Genomic DNA, 22,322 nt, shown 5'->3' with positions numbered 1-22,322 from the left:
TTTTTTTTTTAAAGCATGCAACAGGTCAAGTTCCATATTTCAACTTGGGATTTAAATTTTTGGTCATATATATATATTTGTAAGCAGAGTTTTTGCCTTGGGAGCTGGAGAAAAATTCAAAGGATTTGGAACAATTTACAAATCCCCTAAGTTAACAGAGGAGAATATGAGGAGGCTGGAGAAAGTACCAAACACCATCTTTGGTTTCTCTCTGTGTATATATATACACACACACATACGTTAATCCAGCCATGAAGGAAATGTGACCTGTTGTTCCTCAGGGACAGAGGTGAAACAGAATCCAAACCCCAGGCTCAAAACAGGCCCAGACTAGGACCATCCCTAGTCTGGCCTTGGTCCCTTCATCCTGCAGGTATTTCTAATCATAAAGGAGCCAGCCTATGGCCAGGCCTGGGAGGCAGAGACCTACAGTATATAGGAGAAAGGAGATGGGCAACCCGGGCTCCTTTATTAGCCTGGGGGGTGGGGTGTGGAAGGGAGAAGTGAGAGCCACAGTTCATACTACAGGATTCTTCTCTTCTCTGCTGCTAGTCTGTGCTGCTGAGATGCTAGAAAGTAGTTTTTATTTTTGGTTCCTACTCTTGAAAAAAATAGGATAAAAGATAATGTCCTTGGTCGGGTAGGGTGGGGAGTGGTGGATTGGTTCCTGCCTGTATTTGTGTCCCTCTGATGGCAGAGAAGGGTGGCTACGAGCTGTGCGTATTTCACGCGGGGATGTTGGGCATCTGACTGTAGGATGCTTGCCTTTGAATTCAATTATAGTTTTTCTCCCCTTTTCTTCTTCTCTCTCAGTGCCACAGACCCTCTCCTGGACCTTGAGGTGGGGACAGCTGCCCATGTGGCACATGGTGGTGGTGGAGGTGAGATTCCCTCCTCCAGCCTTGTCTCCAGAGCACACTCACAGCCTTCAGCTCCTCAGGGATGCGTTGTTTTGTTTTGTTTATGGATGTGTGTGATTTGTTTTGTTTCTTTTTTTTTTTTTTCAAGCAACAAAAGGTCTAGAAAAAGGCACAGGTAACTGCATATGTGGAAAAATAGAACAGATGGGGCTGAGCAGAAGCTGCATGGACAGATGGACAGATGGGAGAGGATGCCCAAGGGAGCAAGATGACTCCAGGCGGTTGGCTGGTAATGTCTGCTGCCGACACTGGAGGCCAGGCGCTGAAGTAGCTGTAGAGGCTAGATGCTTGGGGGGCCACTATCCTTGGGCAGGAATAGAGGTGTCCTGAGCTCCCCTCTACCTAAGAGCTCAGGGGAGCCTTGTCGGGTCCTGGGTTCTCCAGAGAGGTTCCTGCTCCGGGGTGGAGAGTAAGTGGAGGTCTCTGCCAGGCAGTCCATGGAGCTGCTGCGGTCCAGTGGTGGGAAGCTTGAGGCCTTTAGGTTGGCCAGTGTGTGTGGTGACCCCAAGAGGCCCCTCCAGGATGGTGCTACCTGGTGGCCTTGGGGCAGCTGTGGGGAGCAGGGGCTGTGTGTGCCCATGGGTTCTGGAGGGGCTTCAGCCCTGTGAGGTTCCCAGTCAGGAGGTCTTCCTGGGCCTCTGCCGGTCCTTTCCTCTTCCAGCTCTGACAAGAGTGTAAACTTGGAGACCTTGGCCACAGGGGACACCGATGCTGAAGGGCTCTCTGTGGGACTCCAGCGGCTGCGCTCCTGGGCCTCTCGGGCCCCGGTTAGGTCACTGCCGCCCCCTGAGAAGCCACTGACCCAGGCCGCACAGGGTCCAGGAAGCACGGTGGGCTGGGCTCCTGGCCGGGCCTGTACCATCTGGATCCCACCGATGGGAATGAGGGGGCAGGGGATGCGGCTCAGGAGCTGGGAATGCAGAGGCAGGTGGCTGAAGAGGTTCTCCTCACTTCGGCTAGGGAGGTGGCCATGGAAGTCATGAGGGGCAGAGAACGGTCGGGGGAAGAGAGGAGCAGGGCCAGCTGATGGCCTTCGGGACTCAGTCTTCCGCTGGAGTCAGAAAACAAGACGGGAGAAGGCAAGGGTTACATGCCTGCAGAACTGAGGGCTAATGGTATAGAGGGCGGGGAGGCCTGAGATTGCAGTAAGGCTGGTGCGTATGGCCAGAATCAGGAGTCCTACTGCAGTTCTCAGCGAGCTTCCAATTGGGCACCTTAGAGGTACATGGTGCCCACATCTGTAGGAGGCAGCTCTTGTGTGTGTGTGTGTGTGGGGGGGGGGGGGGGGGAGGAGCTCTGTGCTCACCCTGGTCTACCTTGGCTCTTCTGCCTCTCCCCTTCTTAAAATGGTTTTGGCCTAACTTACCCTTGCATATGGATTCCCACCCAAAGGTCTCAACCTTTCTCTACAGGAAGTTCAATGAGGCAAGAGAGATGCTTCAGTTAGTGTTCCTCCAGGAGAGATGCTGTGCGGTCATGACAGCACGGTGTAAGAAATGTCAACAGGGACAGTGCCAGCAGTGGACAGTGTCAGCCTTGGGGGTAGGGGGAGGGGCAGTGAGGTAGTGGTACAAATACTGCAAGGCACCTGGATGGGGACAGTGTAGATGATAGAGCAGTGTCAAGGAAGGGTGATGGGCAGTAGCGGGGTGTGGTGGGGCATGGTGGTGACAGAGGCAAGGCTGTCATAGTTCCACAGGGATGGTATGGACTGTGGTGCTAATGGAGGAGATGGGGACAGATGATTTTGGTAAAGCTGTCAACTGCTCCAAGGACATACATGGACAGGGAAGTGATGGCCGAAGAATTACCCAAGTGTTATGTCCATATTCAAGGCTACACTGCCCACTAGGGCTTGAATCCAGAGTCTGGGAACACCAGAGCCATGTCTGGGGCTTCTGAGGGTGCCTCAAAGTGCAATGAACTGGCTGACACAGCAGGGACCTAAGAAATGCTTGCCACATGCCCAGGAATACTAGCCTGGCTCTGGGGTGAGGCGCAGAGGGTGTGAATGGGCAGCTTTTGACCCCTGGGAGGGCCATAGCAGGGACTCACCCATGCAGAGGTGCACGTTTCAGGGCTTCTGCTGAGAAGTGTGTGAGGTAGAGGCACGGGCTGGAGGAGGGCCCGTGGAACCGGCCCCAAGCCCAGGCCACTCTTGTCCGCTGAGGGGCTGCAGGGCTCAGCCAGGGCCCATTTCCCTGGCAGCACTGTCTGTGGCGGTGACTCGGCCTGACCCAGAGACCATCTCCTGGTGGGTGAATATCTGGGGGTGCCTGTGTCTGTGGCACGCTCGAGTCCAGCGGGCGCTTCTCTTCCTATGGGGTAGGGAGTGAGACGGGACAGCTCCGGTCTTGGAGACCCACAAAGGTGAGGGCCCAGGTCCCTTCCTGGGCCCATCTGGGGACCAGGTGTGCTCGTGACTGAGGCCTGAGCTTCTCGGGCCGGTGAACATTGCTGGGGAGACGAGTCATTTTTGGTGAGCGAATGTTTGCGAGTGAGTGAGGGGCGGCTGCCTGCTTCTTTGCTTGGGGACCACGGCCTCCTAGGGGACGTGGCCTTGGGACTCGGGGCTGAGCTCATGTCCTTCTCCAGTGGGGCCAGTCCCAGCCTGGGAAGGCCTTGGGTACCCCGGCTAGGTGTGGAACAACTGCTGGCTGTCAAATGCGTGGCTTCTGAGACGGAGCTGCCTTGTGGGACCTTGTCAGAAGTGCTATCTGGAGCCCGAGGGCCCTGAACGGGTGAGGAGTCCTCCTGTAGTGTGGGGGGCAGGCAGGGCGGAGCTGCCTCCGAGGATGGCCCGGACAGCTCATCCTGGCTCTCTTCTTCCTCCTCCTCTTCCTCCTCCTCATCTTCATCCAGGTCTGAGTCTGAGTCAGAGTCCTCCAGGTCTGAGAACTGGTGCTCCTCCACAGCCTCGGCACCCTCTTGCCCCTCTGAGTCCTGGAGCAGGTCATCACTGGTTCCTGAGGGGAGAGCACAGGGGACTCAAGATTACAGCCACTTCAGGCTAAGCCCGGTTTCACTGCCTGCCAGCTAGGCACAGTGCCACGTGGCAGGCGACCAAGTGACATAGCAGACGGAAGAACACTCTGTAAATAATAGGGCACAATGACCTCATGCCTCGACGCGCAAGTTCAGCTCTGCGGGCTTAGGTACGTGAATTCATGTAGCCCTCAAAGAATCCTGGCATCACCGGGGAGCTGGGGGTTCTATTCTTACGCTCATGCTGTGGATAAGGAAACCGAGGCAAGGGGGATCAGGTAACTTTCCCAAGTAAGGCCTAGGTCTTCACTGGGGCAAACAAGACCATCTGCTTTCTGGTTTCTCGGTGTGGGTTTCACCACGAGCCAGCTATAATGCTGTGCCTCAGTCTCTCCTTTTGATAAGTGGATGTCTCACTGTACGGTCTTTTCTGAGAGGCCTGGTACACAGCAAGGGCCCAGATAATTACAGCCACTATGACCCCATTACTGATGGCATCTATCACTCTGGGACAGGGCATGCTGGCTGGTCCAGCAGACAGCCACGGTCAGTTAAAATGCAAACCAGATGCTAACATGACCAGGCTGGCCTACACAGCGGCTCTGGGCAGATGGCAGAGTTTAGCTTCTGTGAGTAGCTGGGCTAGGCTGGCCTCAGTCTGCAGGGCAGGCCTGACCCCTGCCATTCCTGCCCTGTGGAGCACTCTGAACATCAGCTTCCAGGTCTGGCTCCTTATGAAGTGGAGGTTTCCATCAGCTGGCTTGAGGCTGTGCCACCATCAGCAATGGAGACCGAGGCATCTCTGAAATGGTCAGCTGTCGACAATCTGGGGGATGACCTGGAGAGTTTGTGCTCTGTTGGCCCATCACTAGACTGCTGTGACATGACCAGTTTGAACTGGTTCCAGGTGGCCTAATGTGTCCACTATCCCTATCGTTTGCCCGGGCACCAATATTCTATTTTCTCCTAGTCAGGGAAGATAGTCCCAGAGCCCTGGCTCTCCACCATGCCCAGGAGGGCCAGAAACGATGATGTTAATACCTCCGTGGTCAGGTACCAAAGTGAGCATTCATTAGGAAAGAGAGAGAAAACTGTGTAGAAAAGGAGTTGTCAGGCAGAAGGAGGTTCCAAGGGCAGGGTTTGGGCAGATGGGAGCGAAGAGATGAGGCCTTGAGGGGAATGGGTGATGGGATGGGAGAAGACATAACAGACAGGGGATGGAGGGAGGGGCAAAGCCCTGCATCAGCTCATTCTGCTGACCTAGGACTTTGGCAGGAGCCCTGACTGCAGGCCTCAGGTTTTACTCAGCCCTGGCCCTCACTCACATAGTGAAACCCAAGCGTAGAGAAGGCCACGGCATGCCCCACAATCATCCAGCTATCTCCTGGCCTAGTCAGAACTAAGGTTCACAGTCCTCACGTTATTACACTACAGTAAAATGGCATTATGCTTTGAGAAGCAGATGCAGCCACGAATCCCCACCCTGCCCTCCTCTTTCTGGGTGACAATGGCTGGTTTATGTCCTTTTGTGTCTGCTACCATCTCCTCTGTCTGTGTCTCCCCTCCCATAGGCAGGTGGCCAGGGTCGCACTGTTAGCATCTGCACATGAAGGCTGAAGCAGGGCCCTGACTGGGGTGGGAGTTGGGGCCAGCATCTCCTGACATCCATCAAGACAGGCCCCAAAGCCCTTCTTTACTGAGGAGAAAGTGAAGGCCCCCCGTATGAGTTCCAGTGTGGCGGGGATGATGGAAGAAGCCCTCTCCAGACCACATTACTTCAGGCACTCCACATCTGATTCCTGCAGGCATCTAAAGGGTTCCTCTGCCTGCTCAGCACCCCCCCACCCCTTCCTGATATTACATATGGGCCTTTTTCTGCCTTTAGTGCTTTCAAATCCAGTGGAAGGCACTGGACAGAACCTTCTGGGTGCAGTTTCTAAGACTGGCCACAGGGTGGCGGTGGCTGACAACCCACTCCTTAGCAGTGCGCTGGAGCTGGGGCATCCTGGCTTGGTGCTTTTCAGGGCAGTTCCTGCTACCAACTCTATGTTTAGGACACCCAGATCCTAAGCCCGTCACTGGGTCTGCCTTGGTGCATGAAGTAACAGCTCCATCCTTTCAGTCTCTTAGGTTACAAAGCTTGGAGCCATCTCTGGCCCTTTCCCCTCCCCTCCTCTGCCCTCTATGATGTAGCAGGACCATCTATGGGCTCAGTCTCTGAAAGCATCTGGAATCAGACCACTTCTCATCTGAACTGTGATCATGTGTCCAGCCTGGATCACATCCCTACACCCCTGCTGGAGTTCTCCGCACACAGGCAGAGGACATATGTATCACTCCCATTATACTCAAGGATAGAGGACAGATGTCAGCCAAGGCCCCCTGTCTTTCATGGTCCTTCATGGTCCCATGTCTGGGCTTATGTTACAGGGCCCTCGCCAGGACACCATCTATAGTAGCCTGGCATGCATTTTGACAACATGGGGACCTCACATTATAGTTTGTGACGACAGTGCTTTGAGTGGATCGTTGTAAACATTGGTTTATTCAGTGTTAAAAGAAACATGATCTAACTCTTACTAGATTGCTTCACAAACAGAAAATAAAAACCACAGCTTTCTCCTTTCTTCTCTGCCCCCCTACCCCCACCCCACTCCCTTCCTCGTCTTGTCACACTAAGCCCTGACCCTGACTCCTGAGAATCTACAGCTAAGGTTTGTCACTCTATCTGCCACAGCCCCTCTGGCTTCCCTCCTTAACCGTGTCCCCTGCCTTGTCTGCTATCAGACTGCCTCTAGCTTGCTTCTGATGCTGGAGGACCATAGCCAGGTTGTAGTGATGTGTCAGGGCCGAGAAGGGATGGGCCTACCCGATATAGCTTTGCCTTTCTCAGTGACACTCACAGTCCCACAGACCACGTTGCAGGTTCCTATCAGAAGGGACTTCTAGCTAAGTGCCTGAAGATCTATCCAGGTCCCACTAAGACAACTCAAGGCACGTGTTTAGAATGTGCCTGGCACACACTGGGTGCGCCAAGTTGCCTGCCGTTACTCATGGGCTCATGTTCAGCAAGCATTGCCTGAGCTCCTGTTGGTGCTGGCTTTCCGCTGGAACACTAGGTTATACTGAACTGCACAGTGACTGGCTCTGTGGCACTGGGGAGCATTTTATGAATTTAACATTTGCTGCTTTCCCAGTTGTTCAGCAAACTAGAAGGGAGGACATAGAAGGGAAAGATGGCGGGAGGGAGGGAGAGGAAGGGGAACAGTAGTAGAAATGAGGGTGTCTGGAAAGGGGGAAGGTCAGGGGTAAGGGGGAGGGATGCGAAGTGGAGAGGGAGTTAGGGAGAGAGGAGGTTGGTACCTTCTTCGGCTTCCAGCTCCTCCAGCACCCCCGTCTCTTGGCACTTTTTGCTGTGGGCTTTCGACTTCATGTGTTTAGTCAGATTCCCTGGGAAGAAATGAGAACAGACTCATGGCCTGGTGCTAGGGGGAGGGCAACACACAGCTGCCAGGCCACAGCTCCTTAGACAAGTGCCGAGGGCTGGGCAGGGGCCAAGGCCTCCTGTGCTCCAGAGTCCAGCCAGACTATACAACCGTAACTGCTACAGAAGGTCAAACACAGGAGCTGGGGCGGGGAGGGCATGCAGCTGGGTGGGGGGGCAGGGTACAGTGAGAACCAGAGATGCTGGTTAAAACACAGAGAAGTTGAAAGACCACTCAGGTGCATTTTTTTTTCTTTCTTCTGCTTCTGTCTTATGTTTGGGCCCCGGAGCTGGTGGCACACTCAGATAAGATGATTTGCAATCTTAAATGCTGGAGTGACATGGGATTCTCATGACTAATACAGTAGCTGCGGGCTGAGAAGTTCTTCTGACCGAGTATACTACAATCAGGCCAATCCTTAGGGCCTAAGCAGAGAAAGCAGGGTGTGGTTCCTTGCAGGAGCAGTGAGGTGAACAGCAAGGGACATGAGCCCCACAGGCTCTGGGACGCAGGCTGGGACGGTCTTAGGGACAGCCCCCTCTCTGGGGCACAGTGCAGACAGAGGATTAGAGTGCTATGGGAATGGGCTGTCCGAGGCTCTGTGAAGCCCCGAGGTGCTGCCCCAAGTTGTAGGCCTGGCCCCATAGGCTGGGGAACTGGAGCGATAGCTTCTGGGGCCAGGGTAACAACAACAGCAACAGTGATGTCACAACAGCAACAGTGATGTCAGGTTCTCCATGGTGCACATGTGTGACAGGCTGAAGGGTGAGGAGCTCTGCGGACAGAAGGTTCTGGGAGGAGAGGCTAAGCTCCCTGTCCTGTCCCCAGAGAACACAGACAGACGTCACAGGAAGTTTCTTTGGGTTGTGCTCTGAGGACTGCTGTATTTCCACATGGCTGATCCTATAACATGTCGGAAGCTCCCGGGGTCAGGTACGCTGTCCCATGAGCTTTAAATTGTTGAGTCTGAATGGATGGATAGAAGGAGGTAGAATGGAAAGATGGAGTCTCTGGGAACAAGTGTACAGGGGATGAGGGGATGGACCAATGCATGACTGAATGGAGAGAAAGATAGAAGCATGAGGACAGACGGACACTGGAGGAGAAGCCGATGGCAGGCAGACAGAGGAGGCAAGGTCCACAGGGAAAAATAAATGGGGGAACTGGTGGAAGTTGGCCTGTAAGCAGATGGGAAGATGGGCGGCTACATGATCGGAGGATGGATGTCCACACGTGGGAATGTATAGGAGGCCAGTCCAGAGGGGAAAAGGAGAATGGGCAGACAGATAGAGCCGGGGGTGGGGACAAGAAAACCTGTGTGTGCACGGGGGTGGGGGGGTCATGAACAGGGACACTGTTAGATGAGTGGACAGGAGACAGGGATAATGGGAAGAGAGATGGACAGACAGATGAACATAGCCTAACCAAGGGTGATCTCTGCTCAGAAACGTCAGGTTTTCAGCTGAGGCTGCTGGGGAAGCACAAGTGAGATCCCTGAGGTTGGGTGAATATGATGGCCAAGACTAGAGAGGACTAACTCCTTCCCTTCCCACTCATCATCCAACTCTACCCTGCCCAGCTTGGGCCTCCCTCCTGCACCTGGATGGAGAGCTCCCGAGTCAGTCGCATGCAGCAGGTGAGACGAGAGAGCTGTAGGCCAGAGATCCCAACTGCCCTGAGGTTCCCGTCCTTGGGTCCCTTCTCTGACTACCCTCAGTCACACCGGTGACATTTGCCATATACGTTATCCCTGTAGAGTTTAGATTTCTAGTCAACCATGCTAGACACACTGCTAGAGCAGTGTCTGTAGTCTCCCAAGAAAAGCACTCCAGAAGAAAAGTGGTGGCTGAGATTCCACAGGCCATGTCCTTCACCCCACTAGGCTCAGTCCTTCTGTTTCTGACTTAACTCTGGGCACGGGTGCTGATGACATTATTGGGCAAGATTCTTGGCTGTCCTGGGTGCTGGCAGGGCTCCTGCAAACCAGCACAGTGAAACAACTGGCCCAGAACCACAGCGTTGGCTAATGTCAAGCTCTGGCTAGACTCAGGTCTTGGGACCCTCGAATGCGGCTGGCCTTGCGGTGGTTTTGTAGCTGGAAGGCCTGGTGGAGGGGGTTGAGGGGGAGGTCTGGGCTCTGTACTGCTAGCTGTGTTCCCTGAGTAAGCTTTTCAATGTTCCTTACTCTGTTGGGCCCCGGTTTTCTATTTCTTTAAATACCCACCTCGTGGAAATACTGCGAAGGTCACAAGGCAAAGCACGTGGGAGTGAACTACAGCTGGCCCAGAGCAGACCTCACCCCCAGTGACAATCTCTTTTATTTAATATTGTGCCTGTGAATGGTAGGCCATCACTCTACCAGTGAGCTACGTCTCTGGCTCTGACTCTGCCAGGCAGTGTACTGGACAGGGAAGGGGCTAGTGATCATAGGATGCTCTCACCCTTGAGTAGGAACCTCAGGGGCTCTCTGAAGAGGCAGGAGGGAGCCCAACCCCCAACGGCCTGTCCTGCCCCTATCAACATCCTGTAGAAGCTACAGGGAGGAGGCTTGCCCAGCCAAGGTTTTTCTCAGTCAACCCAGCCCCCAGGGACAAACCAGCCTGGCATCTGGAAGCAGAGGTTGGGTGGACAGCTGGAAGAGCAAGTGTTTGGAAGGGGAGCTGGCTCTAGCAAGAGCACCAGACAATCACCTTGTCTCCTGGGCTGAACAAGGGCCTGCCCACAGCTACCACTTCTGTCTCCTAGGAGATCAGTGTAAGGGCTTGTCCATAGCTCAGCCACCCCTCTGGCCTCTAGGAAGAATCTAAAAAGAGGAAGGGACTCTCCTAGGGCTAGCATGCTACCTCCTCCTGCCTCACACATGAGACCCTCTTCAAAGAGTTCCCAGAGACCAAACTGCCACCTGAGTGTGTGACAGACACAAAGACAAGACACAAACAGGCAGACAGAGACAGACAAGAAGAGTCTCCTGGCACAGGCATTGGGAGATGGTGCAGACATGGGATTGAGGTCTGCCAGTACCCATACATCCCGGCTGGAACCACAACTCAAGGGCAAGACCCGGCTAGGAGGCAGACAGACAGGTCCTGAGAGGGGAGGAGGAGGTGCTCACGACTGACGGATGACAGGGCTTCAGAGATGTGGCTCTAAGGAAAGCCGGGTACTCTGGCCTCCCGCCCCGCTCTATGCCCAAGGGGAATCTCTCTGTTCTCCTCTGTTATCAACTCTGCCCACTCAGTGCTGGGCCGGAAGTATGAGAGTCCATGTTTCAGACTTACTTCCATGTGCTCAGATGGCTCAGAGGCCCAGGGAGGAAGACCTTAGCTTGCTCCTGGTCATTGGCCAAGAACAAAACCCAGCCTCCTGAAGGCACTCCCTGTACCTCTGGAAATGTGAAGGCCACAGTCCCCAGGATGTACTCTTAGGACTGTCTGGATCTCTGGGGTGGCTCAGAGACAGAGAGATCCAGGGAAAGTTCCCAGGGGATAAACTGCCACCTCAAACAGACCTTCCACAATGAGTGAGGCCAAGGTGTTAAGTGGGAGTTTCTCAGGGGACTGGGGCCAGGTGCATGTGCACTATGGTAGCTCAGAGGGGAGGCTTCCTCAGGGCTCTTCATGCTGAGGGCAGAATGATGCTATCGCTCAGTATACCTGGAAGAGCACTGTGGTCATCCAGAGGTTGCCTCAGCCAGTGGAGGGAGGAAGATGAGGGCACTGTGTCCTTGGGACAGAGGATGATGGGCTTTGGGGATCTCTTCTGGCCCAATCGAGAAGTTCTCCACTTTCAGAATTAAGGGCTTTCTTGTTTGCATTATCAGTCAGTGATTCCCAACTCTCTTCCACAAAAGCCCAGAAAAGAAGAGACTGGAGATGGGGGCGTGGGGCAGAGGACCCATGTGCACTAAGCTGGGCTGCTTTGGGTCAGGATCCTACCTAACTGCCTTCTCAGCACCCTTTGAGACCCTGCTTCTGAGATGCTAAGGAAGAGGACCAGGAAAAGGAAGTGGAAGGGTGGGTGTCTCCATCCAGTTCCAGATCATGGTGGGAAACTCTGTGCTCAGCTTGAAGATGACGACGAGAAGACAGAGGAGAGCAGGGTCTGCTACCAGGAAGAAATGAGTAGTGGGGCATGCTGGAAGAGGCCACTGGGCCTGGAAAAGTGACAAGCCACTCCTGACCCAGTGTGGCGAGAGCAGAAGGCAACAGGAGCCTTGAGGGTTCGGCTCCCCCCTGTCCTTAGCTGTTGCCCTGCCCCCTGTGATTCAGAAGGAAAGACAAGAGGAAAGCCAACATCTGCCTTGAGTTCTGTCTCTGCAGCACCCTGTGACTCCTCCTCTAGTTCACTCAGAAGAGAAGCCAGGATCCTCACATCCAAACACAGGCAAAGTGTGAGAGGCAAAACCCACTGGGGTGCTCACCCCCAGCTCCCTTGCAAGGTCCACCATCTTTCTCTGCAAGCAAGCTATAGGACCCCCCCCCCCCAACAAGGGAAGTGCCCCATTCAAGAACCTTGCTTGTCCATCCCACCAGGGCCTCAAGACTATAGCAGGCCCAGGCCACCATCGCCTGCCATTGCTCTCTGAGATGCACGCTCTCAACAGCCAGTCCTTCCTCTCACAAATGACTGCTAGACCCTGTCCTAACTCTGTGGGATGTGGGGCAAGGCTGGAAGCTGAAGTGATAGACTCTCAGGATGGGGGTGGAGGTAGGTTGAAGCCGGACCCTATGCTGAACGCTGCAGAGACGAGGGGTGGATCAGAGAACTCTGGGTGTGGTGAGGAGGAATAGAGAAAAGTGAACATGCAAGTGTGTCATGTGGCTCCAAGTGGAATGGATCCCCTAGTGCAAGAGTGACTGTGACAAGTGTGCATGCCAGAGGTCATCAGAGCTATGAAGACATGCAGAGGAAGGGGTGATGAGGTCTACAGAGAACCACAAAGTGTGGACTTAGAGGCTGCGGAATATGGGCAGGAGTTTGTGTGACTGTGGCAGCTGTGGGCATCACCGACCAGTCTGGAGCCACACTGCTCTGCCATGGCTACCAAGTGGGTGGGCGTTGTTCAGGATGTGGGAGTACTCCAGTCCTTAGGCAGAGGGCTCTGTGCTGGGGCTCCCCCAGGGGGGATCCCTGCCATGGGCAGGTGGTGCCCCAGCTAACTGTCTCTTACCTTTGGTCTTAAAAGCAAAGTGACAGTGCTTGCACACATAGGGCCGGACGTCAGTGTGGGTGCGGATGTGTTTCTTCAGCATGCTGGGCTTCTTGCAGCGAATTCCACATTCCTCACAAACATATCTCCCTCGGCCGCGGCCTCGCACATATATATACTCTTCGTTTGATTTGTACCTGTGAGCAACAGGTGTCATGTAAAGGAAAAAAAAAAAAAAGGCGAGGAGGCAGGCCGAGCCCCACCTCAGAAAACTGGCTGGATCCAGCCAGGTGTGGACACTGGAGGAAGCGATGTGCTATAGCTACAGAGCTGAAAGGGACTCAGTTGCCCTGAGGAGCCGCCAAGGACTCCTGCAGCCCAGTGTCAGATAGGAGGGATGGCGTCTAAAGTGGCAAATTCCCCGCTGGCTGCTGGCTGCCTTCCCACAGCCAGCTGCTGCCATGGCTCTGCCACAGAGAATAGCCACTGGAGGCCACCAGAGCCACCGAGAGAGAGAGAGAGAAAAACTTACAAAGTGATAGCCGCTGCCATTCATCAAGCCCTTCACCTGAAGTAAGTCACCATCGCCTCACAAGGAAGAGCTAAACAGGTTCAGAGAGGGTGAGACACTCACCGAAGAGCACCCAGTCAGAAAGGGCTGGACCAGAACCCGCACCTTCCCACGCCATGTTGTCTGTTGGGGTGCACTGTGTGAAGGATGTCTCTGTATATTCAGTTGTTGGTTGCTGTGCCCTCGGAGGTGAGTACTGGCTGGATTTGGGTACTGTTATTCTTACGGATCATCCACCTGCCTCAGAATTCTGCAAACACTCTCCCTCCCTCACCTGTTGATTGGCTTAATAAAGATCAGGTGGCCAATAGCTAGGCAGAACTTTCACACCGAGAAAGGGTGTCTGGGAGATGAAATGAGTAGTGGGGATTTAGCATCAGACATGGAGGGGGTCGGTAGTGTACCGGGACTGAGGGTGAGGCAAAGAACTAGGGTGGGGTGGGCTAGGATTATAGGATTAAGTTAGATGAACTAGCTGTGAGGTAGTCCAAGCTAAAGGCCTAAGCTATAATACAAATAAATCAGTCTCTGTGTCATTATTTAACGGCTGGTGGGTCCACAAAGTCTTGATGTAGTCATCTCCCCCAAGGGTCAACAAAAGAAGGTGGCCGACCAGGAAGCCACACGGACACGTGTAAGAGGGAGGAACAGGGGCCACCATTGCCTTCCTGGGTACCGAACGCACCAGGAGCACAGAGCTCTCTTCCGTATCCCATACTGGAGGCGTGAAGAACAGCAGGAGAAACAGTTCTGGTAGCTTTCTACCTTAGAAGCCATCGACCACTACAAGACAGATGGGGATGTGTCTCCCCAATGCCTCAGCAAGAACTGCTTGTCATCCATGCTCACTGGAGGGCCAGGTGGGTGGATGGCAGAGAGATGACAGCACTGAGACTGCTCAGACTGAGAGGTGTGACCAGGATGGGCTCGAAGAGGGGCTCTCAGATAGGAGCTACAGGTCACAGTAGGGGGTTTATCTCATACCTCATGCCTACACACCCACAAGTACACACTCCTCACACACCCAGACCTATACACTCACAACTCACACAAGCAATCATACACCCCTCGTGCCCACAGTCGTACACACCCCAACACCCACAGTCACCCTGACATCTGCAAACCACACCCCAACACCCATAGTCACCCTAATATCTGCCAACCTCACACCCCAACACCCATAGTCACCCTGACATCTGCAAACCCACACCCCAACACCCATAGTCACCCTAATATATGCCAACCTCACACCCCAACACCCATAGTTACCCTAATATCTGCCAACCTCACACCCCAATACCCATAGTCACCCTAACATCTGCCAACCCTACACCCCAAATATCCATAGTCACCTTCATGCGTTACAGTCAGCATCAAACACCTCTCACCACAGATCACAATTCACACCCTCACACCAACAACCATACACCCCAAACACCCATAGCCATCCTCACATTCACACACAGTCGCACACTCCTTGCCCTCAGTCACACCCTCACACCAACAGTCACACACTGCCCACCCTGTCAGCCTCACACTCTCATACCCACAATCACATTCTTCAAGCACACACCTCCACTATCACACTCTCACCCTACAGTTACACTCTAAGCCTGCCTGCCTATCTATCTATCTATCTATCTATCTATCTATCTATCTACCTATCTATCTAATCTACATCTTGTGTTCAAAAGAAAGACCTGCACGCAATGGGGGGTGCACTCCCAGAATACCCTATGTACAAACACAGGAAGAAGTTCGCCTTCATCCTCATGTTTTCCTTGTGCCCCTGGAGTGCAGTCTTCAAGGGAAGCAAGTTGAGGCCGGCACTCTTTCCCAGTAATAAGGATGGTTTATGCTATAGGCTCTCTGTCACCTGCCACAAACCTCCAGTTGGCTGCGGGAGGTTCTGTTTGGTGGGTCCATGAGACTCACTCCCTGACCACTCTTCCGTGCCACATTGCTGCTCCTCACACAGCCCCTCAGCTGTTCTGGCCTCCACCTACATGGACTTTACCATGGCAACCGGAAGTGGGTCTAAGGCAGTCCATCTCGCTGATCTCACTTCTTCCTCCACATCACAGTAAGGGCAGAGAGGGTTTTTGCAGAGAGGTTGTCATCCTATGCCACCTGGTCATGTACTATAGAAGCTGGGCGCCATCTACTGGCCAGCACGTGGCTAGGCAGGATCGGGAGGGTGGCAAGCAGAAGGAGGATTTTCAGCAAGGACAAAGGAAGAGGTGTGCTAAAAGGTATGGGAAGTTGGCAAGGAGAAGAAAGGAGACCACACAGGTCATGTGGGCCACACGATCGGTCACTGGGCAGTTTAAAGACTCCAGACCTGATGGAAGATTACATTGCAGATAAACAAAATCTCAACAAGAGGCAACTATCCACTTGCCTCTTGGGAACGGTTTAGATTGGGGAAGACTGGGGCAGGAAACACGAAGTATTCTGAGAGTACCTCTACATCCTTGGCAGCTGTCTGTATAGAGGAAGGGTCAGGATGAGGGAGAAACAGACATCTTAAGTTTCCACTGGCCTTGTTCTCGAGACCATTCACAGGCTGGGAATGAGGCAACGAGGGTACTCATTTTAACAACTGTGTGTAAGACAAAGATAAGAAAGATACGCAGAAACATCTAGCACATAGCGGGGACCTATGGATGCAGAATTTTATAGGTTTGTGAAGAGTAGGGTGGCTGGGCAAGAGAATGGAAGGCTGCTCAGGGATGCTGTGGCAGATCCAGGGGAGAGGTGCGAAGGGAAAAAAATTGCCCGTTTGACCTGCCACACACAGCAAGGGCAGAGCATCAAGGACCAAAGACAGGGCTGAGCTTTGAAAGCCCAGCAGAGATGGCTTAGAAAGGGGCAGGGCAGCAGAGTCACAGGTCACGGAGGGCCGGAAGATGACGTTGAAGGCTCAGGGATTTTGAAGAGACAGCTCCAGTTGAACACAGGGTTCAACCCTATGACTTGCTTCAACTCTTTGAAGGCTGAGACTGTAGCTTTGTGGAACACCTTTCTGTCAGTGTGGGCTAGTCCTGAGGCCAGCACCCACCTTGTTTAAGTCAGGCTCCTCCTACCAGTCAACCATGCTCACTGGAGCCTCCCCAGAGTCTAACATGGTACCTGGTGCCCATCAAGAGCTCAGTAAATGCTCACAGGTCAGAACAGTAGCCAGGGCTTTTGTTCAAGTACGCTGGCATCAGGCTCTGCACTGACTTGCCCACCCCATGTGCCCTTACACACAAGTTTCACCTAATGCTGAGGGCTCCTCCAATATGCACAGCATGAATGAACATGCCCTTCCTCCCTTCCTCACTCCATTCCCTTCCTTCCTTCCTTCCTTCCTTCCTTCCTTCCTTCCTTCCTTCCTTCCTTCCTTCCTTCCAGTTTTTAAAAAAGATTTATTTATTTATTTATTTATTTATTTATTTATTTATTTATTATGTATACAGCATTCTACCTGCATGTATGCCTGCAGGCCAGAAGAGGGCATCAGATCCCATTACAGATGGTTGTGAGCCAGCATGTGGTTGCTGGGAATTGAACTCAGGACCTCCGAAAGAACAGACAGTGTTCTTAACCACTGAGCCATCTCTCCAGCCCAGAAGAGAAGCTCCTTCCAGTTTTTTACATTAAATTCTAAGTTAGCATACAAAGTAATGAGCTTCAACATGGCACACTTTTGTTTCAATCAATTTTGTTTCTCTAAACCACAGATACCCTGTCCCCCTGTACCTGCTCTGGCTGGTGCTTCTCAACAGTTTCTCTTTCTGTTTTCTGCCTTATGTAGACTTACTATATAGCCCAAGCAAGCCTCAAACTTCCAGTCTTAACTGACTGTTATAGGCATGTAACATAACTAATGAGAATGAATGTAAGCACAGAGTGGAGGCCAGAGGACTTGAGTCTCATCTCTGGATTTTACTAGAACTTGCTACCAACCGTCGCCCCTCCATAGGACCAGTCCATCTTCAGTCTTTGGGGATGCAAAGCACTTTATAGACTAAACATTATCCACCTTCCTGTCCAACCCCCAGTCCTTTTGGCCTCTGTACAGAAAGGGAAGCCAAGGCCCAAAGAGCTTAACTGACATGGTCAAGACAGGCCAGTGCTGATCTTCTGAGCACCTCGCTGCCGTGCAGACTGCTGCCCACTCTTGGTGCTCAATGTAGTTTCCCAGTGACCTCGTGTGGTGGTTTGAATATGCTTGGCCCAGGGAGTGGCACTATCAGGAAGTATGGCTTTGTTGGAGGAAGTGTGTCACAGTGAGTGTGGACTTTAAGACGCTCATTCTAGCTGCCTGGAAGCCAGTCTTCTCCTGCTTGCCTTCAGAACAAGATATTGAACTCTCAGCTCTTCCTGCACCATGCCTGCCTGAGGGCTACCATGTTCTGACCTTGATGATAACGGACTGAACCTCTGAATCTGTAAGTCAGCCCCAATGAAATGTTGTCCTTATAAGAGTTGCTTTGGTCATGGTGTCTGTTCACAGCAGTAAAACCCAAACCTGGGATCTACTGTGCTGCAGACAGGGAAGAAGAGAACTGTTGTCCACTCAGCCTTCCCTGAAACTGTAGCCTGAAATGCGACATCCAGGTGTTGGCAGCTGCAGAGAGTCAGGGCCAGAAAGCAGAGAGGCAAGGGTAGCCTTGCTTGGAGCTGGCCACCTCTTCACTGCTGGATGCTTTCTCTCAGAGGCCCGACACACAGGCTTCCCTGTGTTGGCAGGCTTGGTGTAGATGACCCATGACTCTGGGGACCCATGTAGCTTCTCAAAACCCTGCTGTCCACCTGTCCCCTGCAGTCCCTACTAGCCAGAGTGTCAGCTAGTCTGGTGTTTCCATTAAAGAAAAAGACAACTCTAGGAATTTGGAATGTATTAGCTGCAGGGAATCTTAAGACCAGGCACCCTGACTGAGATTTAGAGCCAGGCAGTGGGGGTTCAGCAGAGCAGCCCCAGCAGCCCCAGTTCTGGAGCTCCCATGTCCTATGGGGACAGGAAGTAGCTCTTTGTCTTTTGGTCTGGGTTTTGGTGGTGTGTGTGCGTGCGCGCGCGCTAGTGTGTTTATACACACAGCTGCCAAGCATGCCTTGCGCAACTATTTTTGAATTCCACTGTAGCTCTGAGCCTGGAGACTCCAAAGCAAAGAAAGCCTCTCAGGCAGGCCAGCCCTAGTCAGGAGGACTTCAGTCCTTTAGTCAAAGTGGCAATGAGGCATCATGCTCAGAGCTCCTAGGCAGCTGTGAATGGAGATGTCTGACAGGGAGCCAGCTCTGACTTTGGTGCTATGGCATATGACATACTAAATCTTAGACTGATTTGAGTTCCCATCCTGCATTCGGCTGATGACACTGAACTTCTTGTCTGGACAGTCAGTGTGTGTGACCCCTTGATTTGTAGCTCTAGACTCTCTGGAGTTGTTAATAAGACCTGAAACTTTTGCTAAGTTGACAGGTGTTTGGCACAGATTACACCAGAGGAGGTGACTATCCTTCTGCAGGTTCCAGAAGAGGGGTACAGTGGGGGTGAGATGACTGAGAGGATGAGGTGATCTTAGGCTCTGCATATGAGAAAGATGTAGGTATCATAAGCCACTGTAAGGCATTGAGTTCCCTACCACAAACCCATGCTCCCCATTGCATAAGCCAGGTAGCCCTGTAGGGAGGAATCATGACTGTGAGCCTAACGGCTGCAGGCAGATAAGCTTGTCCAGACCATCAAAGCGCTGTCAAGTGGATGTGTATTTTCTTACATAGCCTACATTTGTTCCTAAGACCAAATGGAGGGTGGGCTGTGCTCAAATGCTGAAGAGGTAGAGGGGGTACCTATGGGGGGATGTGTGTATGGAGGACTATAAGAAATGGAAGGCAGGGCACACGGCCTCTCTGAAGGGTCAGAGAATGCTGCCATCCAGCTAAAGGTGGCATGAAATTGCTGTATTTTGCAGGTTTCCTGAGAAAAACCACAAATCCAGAAGGGGGAAAAAACAACAACTAAAAATATCAGTGAACTCATATAGCTTTTACTGGGTGCCAACTGCTATTTTGAAAAGCTCACATGTTACCTCATTCAGATCACATGACAGTGGATGAGCTATGGGCCCCACCCATCCTGTTCTCACTGAGGGTACAGTTATAGAGCACCAAGTACCTGCCCAAGTTCATATTGTCAGTTAATGGATTCAGAACTTGAACCCAGGTCACCTGCCTACACAGTCAGGATCTTAAAGCCTGTGTTATTATGCCCTAAAAACAAACAAAATTAAACTGTATAAGTCAAATAGAACTCAAGGAGACAGAGACCCAACCTAGAGCTAAGTTAGCTCAAGGTAACTTGAGCCCCGAGGCCGTGTGGTTGAGTGCTTGTAGGCACATCTAACCTTTCAAGTTCATGACTTTTCTCTCTACTGAGCTATGCCATTCTCTTGAAGAAGGGGATGGATGCCGTGACCTCTAGGTTACCCTCTGAGGCAGAGATGCTACAAAGCCTACTTTGTACTTGTTCTGTGGATGGCTCCACACACCATTCAGGTTTAACTGTAAAACTCTTGCTTCTCCTCCAACTTTGGATGTATAAAGGGCTTTTCAACTTCCTGACTGTATTATGATCTTTTGACAACTCTGGCAACAACATGGGTACAACAATCACGCCGAGCGAGAAGATGGGACTGGGAATGTTCACACTGGGTATCTCGGGAACTGAGAGAAGCCTTTGTCTGTGGAGTTCAGGGCCAGTGCTCAGCGGTCGGCATGCTTGGGGAGATGCAGCCACCGTGAACTGGTTAACCCCAGGGAAGCTCAAAAAAAAGGAATGATGTCTGTCGGGGAGGAGCAGATGCCAGGTGGCACTGCCTGCTGGGCTGTGTGTCTGTTAAAAATACTCAGTTGCCAACACAGACCTTGATGAAGCTTTAAATGATGGGGCTTGGGGAGGGGGTGGCTGAGCTGTGAGGCCAGCAGGGTGTTTGCCTCAGCTCTGGATACACCTCAGGTTCCTCTCTGATCAGGATCCTGAAGAATGACAACAGGTATTGATGCTTTGCCAGGTGGGGGTCGTTTAATGTGCCATCCAGTCCCACACCTGGTGGACTGGGACTTCTACACAGGTACAGAGCCCACCGGTCAGCAGAGGATTCTACTCTATACGCCTACATTAGCGTTTGGTGGTATGCCAACAGTCCTGGCCTGAGCCTGGGGCTGGGGAAAAGCCACCAGACTCTGATCTTGGCCTCAAGGTATCTACAAAGCCACGAAATGAAAAGATAGATTTATCACTGCAGACGGGGCTAAGGGGCCAGACCTGGCAGAGGGGCAGTTGGCCATGGGGCTCAGGGGCTTTCGATCAAGAACAACAGTCTGCAGGTAAGTAGGGATGACCAAGAAGACTTTTCTCTGTGAGCCCTGGGTGAACACAGCATGGAAGACATAGCAGTAGGTAGATCCTGAGGCTAGGGAGAGGTGAGTTTTCTGAGGATTTGGGGGGTCTGTCATCCCATCACCAAGAGGCTTGATATCTCTTTGACTCCCCAGTTGTGTGTTTTCAAGCAAACTAGACCCCATTCTTGGAGCCCCTTTTCCAAGCTACCTCATTTCAGGGTGTGGCGCCCTCCAGAGGCTCTTGGTCAGGAAGGAGCACGCTATTGAAGGGCTTGTGTGGTTCTTGCACCGTCAGAGAATTAGCTCTTCCACAGGGAGGCTGGGGTTCACATGTCTTCTCCGGCAGGCTCCCTTCGAGCCTTGTCTCTAGCATGGAGCTCTGTGATTCTCACAGCTCAGGCAGCTCATTGGCAACAGGAGAGGCCCCACATGCCCCATCAGGACTAGCACACAGCTCATCCAACCCTCTGGGCCATTGTCACTGTACAATGAGAAACACAGGCTCACACAGAGCCCAGCATTGCTGAGGCCCACAGAGCTAACAACAGCAGAGTACCAACTCACTGGCAGGTCCCCACACTCCAAGTCCAAGCCTTATCCCTCCTCTTTCAATTACAGTCTGGGAAAGTGACCCTTGCAGAAAGAATACCACCCCATGAGTCTCCAGCTCCACAGGCCGAGAGTTCCTGCTCTTGTTTCTGAAGAGGCCCAAAGACAGGAAAGGTAAGGGTGTCAGAGCTAAGAAGATTCAGGTACCCATCTTGCCAGACCTTCCATCTGTCTCCAGAGCCACATGTCCCTAGTTGATGTGTTCCTGTTGTCTGTGGCTTACACAGTTACAGAACAAGCTGAGTTTCCCCTCCCTCTGATAGGTTTGTCCACACCGGACTCTGGCTCCTTCCAAAGCCCATAAGCAGTGGTGCTCTCCCATGCACCCCTCTGAGCCTTGGAAGGTTAGAATGTGTCTCCACACAGACCTGGGGTAGAGGTGAAGCCATGGCAGCCATCAAAGAGTTCTTTGGAAGGAAGTGGCATGGCTAATTATTTTTTTTTTTTGAGAAGCAGCCCACTGGCTGTCATTCACTAAAGATGAGGGATATATTAGTGATTTTTGTTGTCCCCATGAGCAAGTACCTGACAAGAAGCAATGTAAAGAGGAAAGAGAAGGGAAACAGTCCACCACAGAGGGGCTGCTCATGCCTGTGCAGTCAGAGCAGAGAGAAATGAACACTGGTATCCCCACCCCTGCCCCCACCCCTTTCCAGTCAGAGCTCCCGGTCCATGGGTTAGTACCACCCCATGTTTATGGGGGATCTTCCCTCCTTAGTTAAAAACCCCTGGGACACCCTCACCAACACACCCAGAAGTGTATATCCTAGGCGGTTCCAAGCCCAGTGCAGTGCTGATGAACATGAACATCATGGTGGGAGAACTTTACTCTCCTGTCCCTTCCTCCCTCCCTCTCGCCCCCCTCCCCCTTTTTTTTATCAGCATACCAATCCTATGATTTTACTCACAGAATAAGAGAGAAAACTGGCAATACAATTCTGGGAATTGTCAAGAAATGAGTGGATGAAGAAGACTTGGCCAACCCAAGAAAATGGCTGTCCCCAGGAGGGACAGTGTAGAACCAACCTAAGTTAAATCAGGGAAGAAAGGACAGAGGACCATCCTCCCCTCTGCCTGTCATCCTCAGAGAAATATCCTCTTCTCCTATCCTTCCTTGAGCTGTTTCTTCACTCTCCCCTCTCCCCAACACACACACACACACACACACACACACACACACACACACACACACACACACACACACACACACACACACA

General features: G+C 52.4%; 1 protein-coding gene across 1 annotated transcript in view; it reads right to left on the bottom strand.

Moving 5' to 3' along the window:
- Window positions 1–442: 442 nt before the first annotated feature.
- Hivep3 (human immunodeficiency virus type I enhancer binding protein 3) overlaps window positions 443–22,322 on the bottom strand; it is a 312,458-nt gene continuing 290,578 nt past the window's right edge. Inside the window, exons 6-9 of the mRNA XM_021160203.2 lie at window positions 12,561–12,736; window positions 7,269–7,355; window positions 2,976–3,886; window positions 443–1,971 (exon numbers count right to left, since the gene is read on the bottom strand). Of these exons, the coding sequence (XP_021015862.1) occupies window positions 1,201–1,971; window positions 2,976–3,886; window positions 7,269–7,355; window positions 12,561–12,736 (1,945 nt within the window). The 3' untranslated portion in view covers window positions 443–1,200. The remainder of the gene's footprint in view (window positions 1,972–2,975; window positions 3,887–7,268; window positions 7,356–12,560; window positions 12,737–22,322) is intronic.

Source organism: Mus caroli, chromosome 4 (genome assembly GCF_900094665.2).
Source record: "Mus caroli chromosome 4, CAROLI_EIJ_v1.1, whole genome shotgun sequence".
Classification (NCBI taxonomy): Eukaryota; Metazoa; Chordata; class Mammalia; order Rodentia; family Muridae; genus Mus; species Mus caroli.
This window is presented reverse-complemented; position numbering and strand designations above follow the sequence as displayed.